This window comes from Lemur catta, chromosome 11 (genome assembly GCF_020740605.2).
Source record: "Lemur catta isolate mLemCat1 chromosome 11, mLemCat1.pri, whole genome shotgun sequence".
Taxonomy (NCBI): Eukaryota; Metazoa; Chordata; class Mammalia; order Primates; family Lemuridae; genus Lemur; species Lemur catta.
In genome coordinates, this window is record NC_059138.1 from 66,720,795 (window position 1) to 66,736,255 (window position 15,461).

Consider the following 15,461-nt stretch of genomic DNA (forward strand, 5'->3'; position numbering starts at 1 on the left):
CCATCTTAGATCTAAGCTCTTCTCTTATCTTGGACACTCTTTCAGCCAGCTGAGTCCTACTAGCTTTCCTTGAGCACAAGATATGCTAGTTAGAACAGCCGTGCAGTGTCCAACCTGCTGTGGCCAACGATATCTCTTTCATAGAGCCCTTGTTTCTTTGGGAGAGTTCACAGCTCTATACATCTCTCTGCTTGAGAAAGGCTCCCTCTAATCTACATGAAATCATGCTCATCCAGGAGTGGTGTTCTTATGCTCTTTTTCATAGAGTGACCCACAGATTTTGGCTTCAGTACAGGATTGTAGAGGAACCAGCTGCACTGACTCTATGTCCAGTATCTCATCACAACTGAAAAACTCATCATAACCTTATTTTCTTCCAAAAACTCACCTCTCTCAGATTCTACCATTTGTTCATCAGTTTTCAAAATGTCCATCTTATACCTAAGCACACTTGGCACTTAGTGTGGAATAGTGAGACTAGATGAATCCTTTGAGCACATGGTGACACGAATTGGTTACTTCATCTCATTCTAAGTGAAAAGTAAACATGCTTTAAGTGTGTAGACTTTTAAAAAACTAATACCACGACAGATTAAATGTGTAGATTTTTTAAAAAATTGTTTCGTGTTCTTCTTACTTATTTTTAAAAGGCAGTAATGATCAGTGGTTAAGACTTTAGAATCCAAAGTCAGAAACCCTGACATGAGTCCTGATTCTTCTACTTTCAATTTGTGTGACCTTAGGAAAGTTATTCAACTTTCCTAACACTTTGTTTGCTCCTCTCCAGAAACGTGGATATTTTCTGTAGCTACTTAATAAGGTTGACATGAGTATTAAATGAAAGAAACATCTATCTAAAGCCCAGGACCTGGCATGGGATAAACATTTTAGATTGCTAATTGTTGCAGTTACCATTATTATCCTAACCTTCCCTATACTCTTAATGTATTTAATAAACTAAAATTAAGATACTGATTTTTCTTAGACCTCTATTATATTCAGATATGTGTGAAAACTTAGAAGCTTACAACACTGTCCATTTATTTATTACCTCCCGGTTATGTAGCTCACCAGTCTGTACACTAGACTGGGCTCTAGCTTCAGGTTTCACGAGGCTCATATCAAGCCATCAGCCAGGCTGGATCCTTAATGTGGAGGCTCTGGAAAAAAATTCTCTTCTGAGCTCATCCAGGTGGCTGAAATTCAGTCCCTGGAAGTTGTACAGCTGAAGTACCCATTCCCTTGCTGGCTAGAAGCCACCAGCGTGGTCCTCCCTATTTTCAAGCTATCAATAATGTATTAAGTACTTCTTATGTTTCAAATCCTTCTAAATTCCTCTTCTATAACCTGCAGGAGAAAACTTTGTTATTAAAGGACTCGTGTGATCAGACTTTCCTCCTCTCCACCCTCATGAATTCCCCAAATCTCCCCTTTGATTTATTTACTCAAAGTCAACTGAAAAATCATTTTGCCACCACAGGCATAACTCATCCTATTCACAGAGGTCACCCACTCTCAAAAGGGAGGGGATTGTACAAGGGCAAAGGTCACTGGGGATCACTCAGAGAATCCCACCTACCACAGTACCTCACTGAAGTGGAATCACGTAAATTTGAATAGAATAAATTCATTTCAAATTCACTAATTCTTTCAAGAAAAATTGCATTGAGTACCTACTCTGTACCAAGCTATATGCTAGATTTGAAAGTGTTAATCAAGTCTTGGCAATTTATCTTTGTGAACTGAGGTTTAAAGAGTAGGATCATCTGGAAATATAGGTTCCTGTTTATTGTGCTTAGTTTTCTATGTTTCATTTTGATCTATTTGGAACTGAAGTATATATGATCTTATATTGACATAATCAAATAATTCTAGAGCTAGGTTTAGTAACATAAAAACTGAATAAATGAAAAGGATGATACCATCCAGAAGATATTGCCTATTTATCTAATAGAGCTTTGAAACCATGAATAAGGATGATGGGGTGGGGTGAGGAAATGATAATTATTGATATTGCTTGTGTGCTGTAAGCTTGGTGAATGCATTTTACATATATTATTTCACTTAAGCTAAAACCAATATTACTATTCCTGTGTCAGAAATGGGAAGCTGAGGCAAAGGTTTGCGAGTGTGTAACACTGCAAATATTTAAGTCTATGTCTTCTGTTATTTTCTGAGTCTCCTCTAAGCAGATGCATATCCTCTATCTATTATGCTTTATTTATTTTATAACACTTTGTTTATTTTATGACAATTATCTTTCTCTGTGTCAAACTGGATTTGTGTACATGTCCCTTCTATTTTAGTTCTTTGGAAGCCATAATTCTATATTACTCATTCTTGTATTTCCCTAGCTATTATTTAGAGTATATGCTCAGTAAATGCTGGTTGAATGTGAACAGTACCAACTACTGTGATGGGATCATCATTGCTTAGCATGAGGCTGACCTGCTCTTATTCCATCCCACTTGCCCAATTATGCATGAGCATCAATGAGAGAATATATCCCATGTGTTTGATGCATTATTGAAAACAGCAGTAAAAAACCAGTGATTGGTAAATCAAGTTGCAGTTGGGGTTTGGCAAAAACAATTTTGTTGAGGGGTAGGAAGGAATGGCCCTACAATGTCCAAAAGCATTTTCTAGGGATTTTTTTTTCTCACTTGTTTTATCCTTCATGTATTTTAAAGAGAAATTTAACTCATATGCTTCTGATTTGTTTACACTTAACTCACCAAAGCAATGATTTGTCGAAGATATTTGGTGTCTAGGAACTCTTTCTAAAGTATTTTCTTTGAACTGGAAATTGTGTCTGAAAATATGGGCAATAGTAATATGTTTAAGTAGGTGGCAAAGAACGGTGGGAAATGCATTTACTGAAGGACTTGGGATCTCACTCCAGCTACGTTGTTAACTGCTTTTATAATTCAACTTTCTGGGTCTTAGTTTCCTCAAAAAAACTCTTAAAATGAAACAGTTGGAATGTATAATCTTGAAATTAATTTCTAGACCTAAAGTTCTAGGATTAAAATATTTTATTAAAAGTGTAAATACACAGCCCCTGCTATGTGCCAGGCTCTGTTTGATAAACTGTATTTATCATTTTTAGTTGGCTTTTTTATAATTAAATATTAATTTCAAATCTGTGAGGTAGAATAAATGATATTTAGTTATATTTGTAAGTTAGAAAACTGAGGTTCAAATAGACTTTATAATATCTATTTGTAGTATCAGATTTTTATATAAAACTATAGCACATAGTATGTATTTAAATAATTATTGATTTGTAGTTGGATCATAGATGGGTAGATGAACGAATGGATTGATGAATAGTCAAAACACCAGTCAACCGTTTTTGCCATTTTTATTCTTGAGAATTCCTGAGAATACACTTCACTTTTCAGAAGTAAAGGCATTGAAATAATTCATTGTCTCAGATGTTTAGGCTACAAAGCAAATACTCATTTGCTTTCAAAAGGTGCTGAGAATATAAACTTACCTCCTGGAGCATCACTGACTAGAAGAGTAAAAGGGTTTTTACTGTGGTTGAAAGTGGCTTCTTTAAAACATATGCAGTATTTATAGGGCTGCTTGAAATAAGCCAACTGAAAGATTTAATGATAACAATCTCCATATTTCTTCTAAAATTGATTTCCGGATTCAATGAACTTGGAAAGAGTCCTGGGACATCAAATAAGTAAAGATCTTAACCTGAAATGAATCTTCAGAATATGTTCATAAATTTACATTTTAAACATGACCAGAAAATGTATATCTTTGCCCATTATTAAGGTGATACTTTAATGAAAATTTTTCATTTGCATGAAATAAACCTTTTTGGCTACGGATGAAAGGATTTTATGGTAGTGACAATGGTTTTGTGAGTTAAATGATCCCGACATCATCAGGAACGAATCACAAGTGCCTACCATATGAATTACAGCACCATGAGTCTTAAAAAGGTATTTCTGTGGAAAGCATTCCTCCCATCTGCAACAATCAGATTCTGCTTTGAAGTCCTGCTGTAGAGCCTCACAATATGGGAGACTGCCACATGTTACCCAAGTCTCTCTCTCAACTTCAGTTTGATTGCATTTTCCTGAAGAACAACATGGTAACTTAATGATCAAGGGGTTTAGCGAGGAAAATGGCTACAGTTTTTATAATATTAGACTTCACTGGATATGCATTCTTCAGTAATCCTTTCTGGATTTAACCTTAGAAAATATGCCAGTGGATGTGCAAAATTAAATTTCTAATTAAAATGGGACAAAAATGTGTGACTCCTTGGCTACCTACTCTATTGAGTATGCGACGAAGTCTTCACAAACTTTTCAGGCCCAAGTGAAACTAACCTGTTAATAAATGAGTAAATTGGTATTGAGGTTTTTTAGCCATAAAAGAAAGAATTACAAAAATGTCAAAGCCAGGTGCAGTGGCATGCGGCCTGTGGTCCCAGCTGCTCAGGAGTCTGACAGGAGATTGCTTGAGCCCGGGAGTTTGAGGATAGCCCAGGTAACATAGTGAGATTACATCTCTAAAAGGAAAAAAGAAAAAGAAAAAGGATGTAAATTATCAGAAGATATTAGGTGCCAATATTTCAAAAGAGACCTTCATTACCATTGACCTCTACTCTGCTGCCTAGCAGCTGGAGGATGGGAGCTGTCAATATCATATTTGTTCTTTTTTTACTAGAGGCTTTCCTCAACAGATGCAGAGAATCATAGTGGGGGAAGACTTGTAAATGGGGGACTGGTATCAGCAAAGTTAGGAGATTTATAAGTAGAAGTAAAAATTGATCATTTTGCCTCACTATTTATTAACCAAATGAATCATGACCCAGGCCCCTTTCTGAGAGTGGACTGCTGACTCTAGAGTCTGATCCATTTCGTTACATGATGGCAGGACAGCAATGGTGACTAAATTGTAGATTGGAGAAAATTCCCTTAGTCTGGGCCTCCATAGAGACTTCCAATACTATAATATTTCCAATTTCATAATAGAAACAGACTTTGGGGGAGTATCTCTCATGTCTCTGAGCTCCTATGAAAATATTAGGAGTGCCCACAATAGGCATTGCTAAACACACATAGGTTTCTATTTTTGTTTTTTATTATTTCAGAGTATTACGGGGGTACAAAAGTTTGGGTTACATATATTGCTTTTGTACCATTTGAATCCAAGTTGTAAGTGTGCCCATATCCCAGATAGTGTGCTTTGGACTCATTAGGTGTGAATTTACCCATCTCTTCCCTCACCACTTCCTTAATTTCTGATGAATGTTATTTCCATATGTACACATAGGTATTGATCAATTAGTTCCAATTAAATGGTGAGTACATGTGGTGTTTGTTTTTCCATTCTTGTGATACTTCACTTAGAAGAATGGTGTCCAGCTCCATCCAGGTTAACATAAGAGGTATTAGTTCACCAGTTTTTATGGCTGAGTAGTACTCCATGGTATACATATACCACATTTTATTAATCCACTCATGGATTGGTGAACACTTGGGTTGTTTCCACATCTTAGCAATTGTGAATTGTGCTGCCATAAACATTCAAGTGCAGATGTCTTTTTTATAGGATGACTTTTTTTCTTTTGGCTAAATACCCAGTAGTGGGATTTCTGGATCCGATGGTAGTTCTATTTTAGTTCTTTGAGATATCTGCATGCTACTTTCCATAGAGGTTGTACTAGTTAGCAGTCCCACCAGCAGTGTATGAGTATTCTTATCTCCCCGCATCCATGCCAGCTTTTTATGTTTTGGGACTTTTGATATAAGCCATTCTCACTGGAGTTAAGAGATACCTCATTGTGCTTTTAAAAGAATAAGGTTCAAAAAGTTTTGACTGTACTTCATTCCCATCTTGCCTTTACATGCTGTACTATTTGGGTTCTATCCCATGCTCTGGTGAAAAAGAGAAGTTAGCAATAAGAAGAGCAGGCCTCCTTCTATCCTTAAATGATACATAATGACACTAGAATCAGATAAATGCTAGTATATAGTGGCCATTCTGATTATACATGGGGATATTATTTGCAATCATATATAAAACTGAAAGCCTAATACCACAATTAAATATCTAAAAACAGAGAATTGGTTGGTACATTAATGAATTTAAAATGATAGTGTAGAGGACATGAAAATTGTTTCCACTATATTGACATTTGTAAGTATATGTTAAAAAAATAACAGTGATTCTGTTTTATTTAGAAAATGCAGGCAACAAGCTGCATGAAATATACAAAAGTAGAATAAGCTATCTCTAGTTGTTGAAACTATGGATTTATTATTATGTGATTATTTTATGACTATTATTTATTAAAGATAATACATTTATATAATATTTAACAGCATATAGCATATTTATAGTATATAAAATCACATATAATATACTATATAATTATAATAATAATATTATTATATATTATAATTTATTCATACATTATAATCTATAATATCAAATTTAATGTTTAATAACATGTTTATTACATATTGTTATATTTTATTTATTATTTTCTATCATTTCCCAAATTTCCTACAATGAACACATGTTATTTTTGGTTTTTAAAATAGTTTTTTTAATGAAAATTAAAATAAAGCAAGTTAGGCTTATCTCCTGTCACTATCACTCTTCTCTGGGAACTATTTGGAAATGTTACAGAGAAGCATTTGAGACTTGCCATTTTGAGGTATGAGTCCTTTTGCCTATGACTTAGCTCTAAAATATATGTCTAAGATTTAAACTTTGAGCCTTCTTAGAGCACATTTTCATTTCAAGAAATTTTTCTGAAATGGTAAAAATATCAACACAATATGACTTCTTAGACACAAACAAACCCACATAGAACATCAGCAATCTAATTGAAATTGATACTTTGAAACCACTACCATATTTATAGGTTATTTAATTAAAGTTTTTATTTTAATAAAAGTAAATTTGTTTCTAGTACAGTAATGGAACCAAACAGAAGATTTCAAACCAAAAATGCCCTTCCAATTCTATTCCTCAATGGTATCTCAGTCTTGGTACTTACTAGTTCAGCTATGTTTGGTTATCAAAAGCATTGATTTGTTAAAATGGAACTTCCTTCTCATCCTTCTCACTTAATGGTGAGTAGACACTTTTCTAAACAACCAGCACATATGTAGGATTCTTTGGTAGTAGTAATTGTTGTCATCGTTGTCGTGGTATAGTAGTGGTAGTATTTTATTAATGCTTCATTCTAGAAGATTCCCTAAAAGGAACTTAAGATGCCAAATCTCTTTTGAAAACAGTATCTCTTAAAGAATCCTTTCATAGTCAAAGCAGGTAGTAGAGACGACTGCCAAGGCTGAGTTTTGTCTATGTGTGCCAATACCAGTCATTAACCTGAACCTGCCCACGTGGCTGCCCCAGGCATCCAGGTTTCTCCTTCAGCGCCACACTCCCCTTCCAATACTCTGAAACTAAAAGTATTAGTGAATGTTGAGAACCCAGTTCCCTCTCTATGTCCAGTGGTTGCTTGAGCCCACAGTGCACCATGATATGGGAACATGTTTTCTAACTTGATCACTTAGTGCATCAGCCCTCACATTCAGGACACTCTAACCCCCGTGAGGAAGGTCTCTGCTATAATTTTTCACTTCTGAAGGTAATATTAAGTATAACCTTCTTAAGTATAACCTTCTTAAGTGTTACCTACTATGACAAGTAGGATGAGCTTTTGTGTATTTTGTGAAGCTAGAAGTAAAAACAATTATATGACACTTGCAATCGTGCCCATTAAAAGCATGTTACATGACCTTTAATAAAATAGACACACACACACAGGTACACATGCCACTGAAACTTTTATCTCTTATGTCCTGAAAAATAATACCTGGACCTTAGTAAACACACAGGGCTGGCTTTTCTAATGTTTCTAATACGAAACAGCAGCAGTGGACACAGCAGAATTCAGGATAATAAAACTGAAAAAAATTATTCTTGAATTTATTATTTTGACTGGAAAAGAGGGCATGGACCTTGTAGAAAATTCATTTCTTTACTTAACTTGAATGTTTTGTGCATGCATAACTCAAGAGTTCAGCTGCCTCAATCTCTGACTCCAGAAATCACATGGGTAACATGTGAATGGAAATAAACCCTGTAGGTGAAATAAAGAGGAATTTGGATAAAGATCAAAGATTAGCTTCATTCCACTCTTTTCCTTCTACTTTTTACTATCCCATCTAAATTTGGCATTTTATGGGACTTTTTTCATTCCCAGAGGAAAGAGTGAACTTAAATCAGATTTTGGGGCTCTATTTCTCTCTGCCCACCCTTTTTAATCCATGTGATTTGATTTGCTCAGTAGTGACTTGAAGTAACTGCATTCTCAATTGCTAGCAACTGTTAGTATGAAAGATATAGTTTACTGGCTTGATTTATTATTATATCTTTTAAAATTATTACTGTAGCCTTGGTTTAGGTTACAGAAAAAAGCTGTCTAGAATATTTAACAATATAATTAGCAGAAATGTCCTCTTGCCTGTGAAGTATTTTATAAAAATTTTCTAGACTGATACAATTTCTATGTGCTATTAATCTTGATTTAGGAAAAGAACATCACAAAGCAGTAGGGATCAAAACATTGCATTACACATTTTCTGACTGTTTATCATTCTTTTTATAGGCATCAGGTAATAAGGTGGAGATTAGTGTGGACAACCTCATTCCTAAGTGGCCTGTGTAGAAGATTCTTACTGGAATCATTATGAGGTCCACAGAAATTGAGAAATACTGAAATGCTTAAAAAGAGTTTTTCCCTAGGTTTTTAAATCCTTTTAAAAATAATTTTTGCCAAGTATTTTAAAACATTGGATAATTTTAAGTGACTATTTTGACTTCCATCCAAATAGTAGCTAAGTGTTTAAAATCAACATTAATGTGCTTTAATAGAGTGATCAAATTAACTCATTCTGTTCATTATGAGCTGATGTGCTAGACCAGAGTTGAAAGACTTAATTTAGTTTTGGATTCTCAATATTTGATAATTTTATAGGCTTTCATTTAGTTCTACAGATTATATTCTGAGGATTTATTTTCTTTTCAAATAAAAGACTCTGATGCTCTGGAGAGGAACAAAGGTCAGGGTTTAAAGCAGCCCAGTTAGGCTGGAAAAGCATACATTTCCAAGTTCAAGTTTCTTTTTTTGAGCTTTCATGGTTTGATATATATGTATATGTATACACGTATTTTTAAACATTATGAGTGTCATATAAATGAGGGCAGATGAAATCATGTCTTTTCTAATTTAGAAAGGATAATACAAGAAGTTAAAATTTTATATTAATGTAACATTAAAAATGAGTGACAAAACTATAAAGAACAAAAAGATCATTGGATGCCAGGGTAAAGGGGCAGAGAGGAGGGATGAGTAGGTGACATATAGGGGATTTTTAGGGCAGTGAACTATTCTGTTTGGTACTATAATGGTGAATACATGACATTATGAATTTATCAAAATCCATAGAATTATACAACACAAAATATGAATACTAGCTGTGGACTTTAGTTAACAATAACATACCGGTATTGGCTTATCAATTGTAACAAATGTGCCATACTAATGCAAGATGTTAATAATGAAAAAAGGAGGGGGATGTATATGAGAATTCTCTGAACTTTCTGCTCAATTTGTCTGTAAACCCAAAAGTGCTCTAAATAATGAAATATATTAATTATGAAGAAATTGATTTAAAATTTAAATGCTTATTCCCTATAAGTTCACAGAGCATATAAAAATGAGGTGTCATAATGAAGCAATGTTTTTATTTATTTTAATTCATCCTGTTTTTTACAATAGTCCCTAAAATTTGACAGGTTGGATGCAATGTTAAATTTTTTTACACGTTGAATAAGAAACATTCAAATTTGGCAATATGAGAGATTACATATACTTAAATACTCCTATGTGAAAGCATTTCAAAATTCTCATGAAAATCACCATTTTAAATTTATCGTTGATTTCTAAAAAGATAGAAAAAGGAGAGTGAATCTTGAAGCTATTGGCTACCCTGGGGGCATCTATTCCAAAATCTTCAGTTGGTCAGAGCTTGACCATTAATAGCCTATAGCAGATTGGAAAGAGAGCATAAGTTTTGGGCTTATCAAGGAAATGAAATTTGATTGAAGACTGTAATAAAGAAAGGGATGACAAATGGTCAACTCTAAGGAAAACGATGAATAGGAGAAAGGAAAGTATTGCTGAAGAAGACAGCAAACGTATCTTAGCTATTGCTACAAATAAAGGGGATTTCAAAGAGAAAGAAGAGAAAGAAAGAAAGAAAGAAAGAAAGAAAGAAAGAAAGAAAGAAAGAAAGAAAGAAAGAAACAGAGAGAGAGAAAGAAGAAAGGAAAAAAGTAGTTTCTTTTTATGAGCATTTGTAATCAAGTTTTGGGGTCCATATTTACAATATATGTGCAAAAAACAGCTACAATAAAACTCACAGCCAGTCCTGCAATCTAAGAATTTAAAATTTATCCTACATGATAGTGTCCCAGATATCCCACAGAAGCAAACAAAATCACAGTTGACCTGGGCTTCAAAAATAGGTATCACACTCAACCCAAGTGCCTTAGTCAATTCAGGCTGCTATAACAAAGTATCTTAGACTGATGGCTTATAAACAGCAGAAATGTATTTCTCACAGTTCTGAAGGCTGTTAAGTCTGAGATGAGAGTCTCAGCATGGTCATGTCCTGGGGAGGGCCTTCTGGATTACAGACTCCCAACTTCTTATATCCTTACATGGCAAAAAGAAAGCTAGAGGACTCTCTGGGGTCTTTTTTAAGGTCCCATTCATAAGGACTCCACCTAATTACCCAAAAGCTTACCTCCTAAATCCATCACATCAGCGTTTAGAATTTCAACATAGGGGCCAGAAATATTCAGTCCATTGCACCAAGCTCCAAAAATTGCTCACATATCAATTAATATGCAATCAATTGCAATCAATATGAGTTAATAATAATAATAACGATGATGATGATAGTAAAAAACAGAGGAGAATTAAGGCACCATAAGGAAGAATCAGCAGAAATAACAAAGTAAATGAAACCCAAAGATTTCAAATATCAAATATATAATATGTAATAATTATGCTGAAAGAAATAAAAAGAAGCAACAAAAATGTCAGTGAGGAGTTAAGAAACTATAAAAATGACCGAGAAGTCATGAAATATAACCAAATAAAAATTCTAGAATTAAACAATACAATCACTGAAATGAAAATATCAGTAAAGGAGTTAAATAGTAGATTAGAGACATTTGAAGAGGCAAATTCTGGAAGATATATCTGAATCAAGAATACACATAATGCAGGACAGAAAGTGATATGGAAAATCTGAAAAAGAGAATTTAAGAGAGATTGAGGAGACATTGAGTGAGAATGTTCACATACATCTAATTGGAGTTCCAAAATAAGATAATAGAGAAAATAAACAATTTTATTTCAGTGAATTTAAACAGTTAAACAAAAGAAACAAATTCCTAGATCAGAAAGATGTAGAAACCAGGAGTAGTCCTATAATCCCTGAAAAAATTCAGTCAATAATTTAAAATCTCCCTCAAAGAGAAAACAAGACTCAAATGACTTTATAGGAGATTTCCACCCCAAAATTTTAGGCTTAGATAATAAAAATACAGAGTCCCAACCACATCAAAATTCACTATGATCAATACAAGAATGGAAAATTACAGATTAATGCCATTCATGAACATAGTTGAAAAAATCCTAAACAAAATAATAGAAGAAATCCAAGTGTGTGTTAAAAAGGTAATACATCACAACCAGTTTATTTTACTGCATAAATGCAATAATGGTTTAACATTTGAAATATTAATTAATATAACTTCAAATATTATCAAATTATAGGGAAAATCCATCTGTATAGAAAAATAATTACGTTAAATTCTACAACCATTTATAATTTTAAGAAACCTCTTATTTAAACTAGAAGTAGAAAGCTCCCTCTTTATACTGAATGAAAACAAAATAAGATGCTTTACTGAACCACCCACTTGGCAAATCATAGCAAATGTTGGCAATCATAGCGAGGATGTGACTAAACTGGAACTCTTATATATACTGCTTCTGAGAGTGTGGTTTGGTAATGGTCCTTTGGAAATAATCTGGTATTATTTAGCAGATTTTAAGACTCAACAATTCTATTCTACTCTTGCATATGTGCACCAGAAGACCTGCATAAGAATGTTCATGGCAACATTGTAATAACAAAAAACTGGAATTTTGAACTAATAAAAAAATCAAATATTTGTCAATAGGAGAACTGGTAAATAAATCCTATAGATATAAAATGGCCTACTAAACAGCAAAGAACTATAGCTACAGGTATCGACAGAGATGAGCTAACAAAATGCATGAAGGGAGCAAGTTGCAAAAGTATAAAACCATTTTTACAAAGTTTAAAAACAAGCAAATAAACAAAGGAAAGCAATGGAATTATAAACATAAACTCAGGATCCTGATTTCCCACAGAAAAGAGGACATATGCTAACAGAGAGAGGCACACAGAGGCTTTCAAAAGTGTTGCTAACATCATTTTCTTTAAGTTGGAAAGGGAGCAAGCAGGTATTTTGAACAAGTATCATATCATTATACTTTATGCCATGTATGGATGTTATCTATATTTTTGCCTTTATCAAATATTTTATAGTAAAAGAATAATTATAAACATCTAATGTGATACTGAAGTAATTTCATGCAATATATAGAAAAGTTCCTTTTATGATAAAGTAAAGGCAGATGATGGAAACAGGAAGCATATGGAAAGCAAATGGAATAGTTTACCTTTGTAACATTGGCTGCATAATATTCAAGTTTTTCATTCAGATACATACAGAACGTATTATGAAAGGCAACACTGTGCACTGGGGAAGAGCCAGACTGATTGGTGCAAATCTTGGTTGTGATACTTCTTAGCTGTGGGATCTTGGTCTTTGTTTCCCTCATCCATAAAGAGATAATAATAGGTTGTAACCCATAAAGTTACTGTGAGTATTAAATGAGTTAGCACACAGAAAGTGCTGAGAAAGGACTGGCATGGAATAAATAATCAATGTTAGATTCTAGTGATTGTTATCTCTTGATTTAATACTTTGAAATGTTCTGTTTGTATTGTGGTAGGCTTTGGTCATTTGACGAAGCAATTGATGACACTGGCTGATGGACGTGTGGTGTTGGCTCTAGAAGGAGGACATGATCTCACAGCCATCTGTGATGCATCAGAAGCCTGTGTAAATGCCCTTCTAGGAAATGAGGTAAAAAAAAAAAAAAAAAAAAGTACAAGTACAAAAGAGTAGGGGTAAAGGATCAAGGATGTATGCATGCACATTTTAAAAGTCTTTTTAAAAAATCCTGTGTACTCAGAAAGCTCAATATTGCTCTTACCATTAAGAAAGAAGGCACACCTTAGATAAGAGAAGTTTACATGTTCTTATGTTATATGCACAAGTGTTCCCCAGGTATAGAATCCACATAGCACTCCCTTCAATCAGGTTAGTCACAGAGCTCAAAAATGAGTAAAGATAACCCTTGGGAAGAAGAATGTTTTGACCCAACCAATGAGTGTTGAAACATTGAATAAGAAATAAAACTAAAAAAAAATTTCTCCCGAGATTTCCTGGAGGATTATGTTGGTTCAGGGAAAAGAGGCTTTTAAAAAATTGATAAACTATTGTTGTCACCATTTAAGAATTCTGTATGCTAAGAGATAGATATTATTTCCATCTTACAAATGGTGATAATGAGTTTCAAAAAGGTTGAGAAATCCATCCAAAGTCATACAGCCAGAATGCATTTGATCCAATATTTGAACTGGAATCTAAATTGCCTAGGGTCATTCTTTTTTATTTAACATTCCATAATGAAATTGCAACATATTTTCTTGACCGCTCTGCAGGCACTCAGATGCAATTGCTGTGAGGTTCACTTTCAGATCACGGCAACTTTTCATTCAGACCAATTAAGTGCAATTCAGCAAATATTTCAAAGTTTATATGTGCTCATTAATGCTATAAATTCACTTAGTTTTCATAGTGAATGTATAGTAGCATTATGATTATCACATATATTTCATATTTCTTTTGTGAACTTGAAATATGACTTATGAAATAAGTCATGCTTATGAAATAAACAGATACAAAATCTCCCTAAAAATTGTATTCATATTGTTTTCTAACAGTAACCCATGCCTTTGGCCATAATATTTATGAAAAAAGTACCATTTTTTTGCACATCAAATATGTAATGAGAGAGAAAAGTTCATCACTGCTTAAGTACTTTATTCTGTTGTATAATTTTACATAGCAGAATAAAGTATGTAATTATCTAATGATCAGTGTCAACAAAATACTGGTGTTTCAGATCACACAATATTCCAAGGTGTCTAAAATTTTCTAAAATATTAAAGTCTTTCTGAGATTCTTGTGAACCAATAATGTCAAACAGAATGTTGGGTTTTTGTTTTTATTTTTTATTTTTTTTGTAACAATAAAGGACTGCAAGAAATAAATGCTATTTCTATTTTATCAGTTAATGTTAGGCAGCTCTTTGTGCCTACCAGATAACATTTTTTGCACAGTCACCTATATTCTGAAATCACTTATTTGATCTTAAACATAGAAACATTTTAGAGAGCAGACTGGTTTTAATATTTGCATTATAAAGGCTTACACCAGATGTGCAGCAAATCAGAGTAGGTTGTGGATTGTGGCTCCATGGATGATTGACCTGCCCAGAAAGAAATGTTACCCAGCTACAAAAGCCAACTACTTTTCTGAGTATGTGGAAGGAAATTACGGATTTCACTGGCTGTCTTTGAACACACCCATTCAAATAAGATTCTGTCTCTATGCACTTATAATAGCTGCTCTTGGCCCAACTCTCTTCTTCCAAGGGAACATTTCCAGTGAGGATGGAGTAATCTCTCCTATGATCTCTTTCTTTAAGAGATGACTATGTTTCAGAACAGATTCAATTGTGTGCAGACACATATTGTTCATAATTTACCTTAGTTTACTAAAAAGCAAAATGAGTGTGTTTCGTACCTTCCTTCTCCTATATGCCCTTTTGTCTGGGAGGCCTGTGGTCATTTTAATACATGTGCTTTTCCTGAAAATTAAATAGACTGCCTTTGTAGAGCAATTAGTGATATTAGAAGGCTGTCACCTGATTTCAAGTTTGAGACCTGTGCCTTTTCTCTATATTTTTAGGAAGACCAGGCCTGAGATAGAGGAAGAGCTAAAAGTATCATTGGCTAATCTTAAAGCTGCCCATGTGTGTGTATAGATTGCTGACAATTCTAGTAGGTGGTAACTGACATGATTATTTTTGGCTATATTGGCAATAAATTGGCTTTATCTAGATGTCTTAGTAAATCTGATTTAGTTATTATACTGACCTAAATACTATC

General features: G+C 33.8%; 1 protein-coding gene across 1 annotated transcript in view; it reads left to right on the top strand.

Moving 5' to 3' along the window:
- LOC123647624 (histone deacetylase 9-like) overlaps positions 1 to 15,461 on the top strand; it is a 76,179-nt gene that overhangs the window by 44,342 nt on the left and 16,376 nt on the right. The window contains exon 2 of the mRNA XM_045565229.1: positions 13,175 to 13,308. Within this exon, the coding sequence (XP_045421185.1) occupies positions 13,175 to 13,308 (134 nt within the window). The remainder of the gene's footprint in view (positions 1 to 13,174; positions 13,309 to 15,461) is intronic.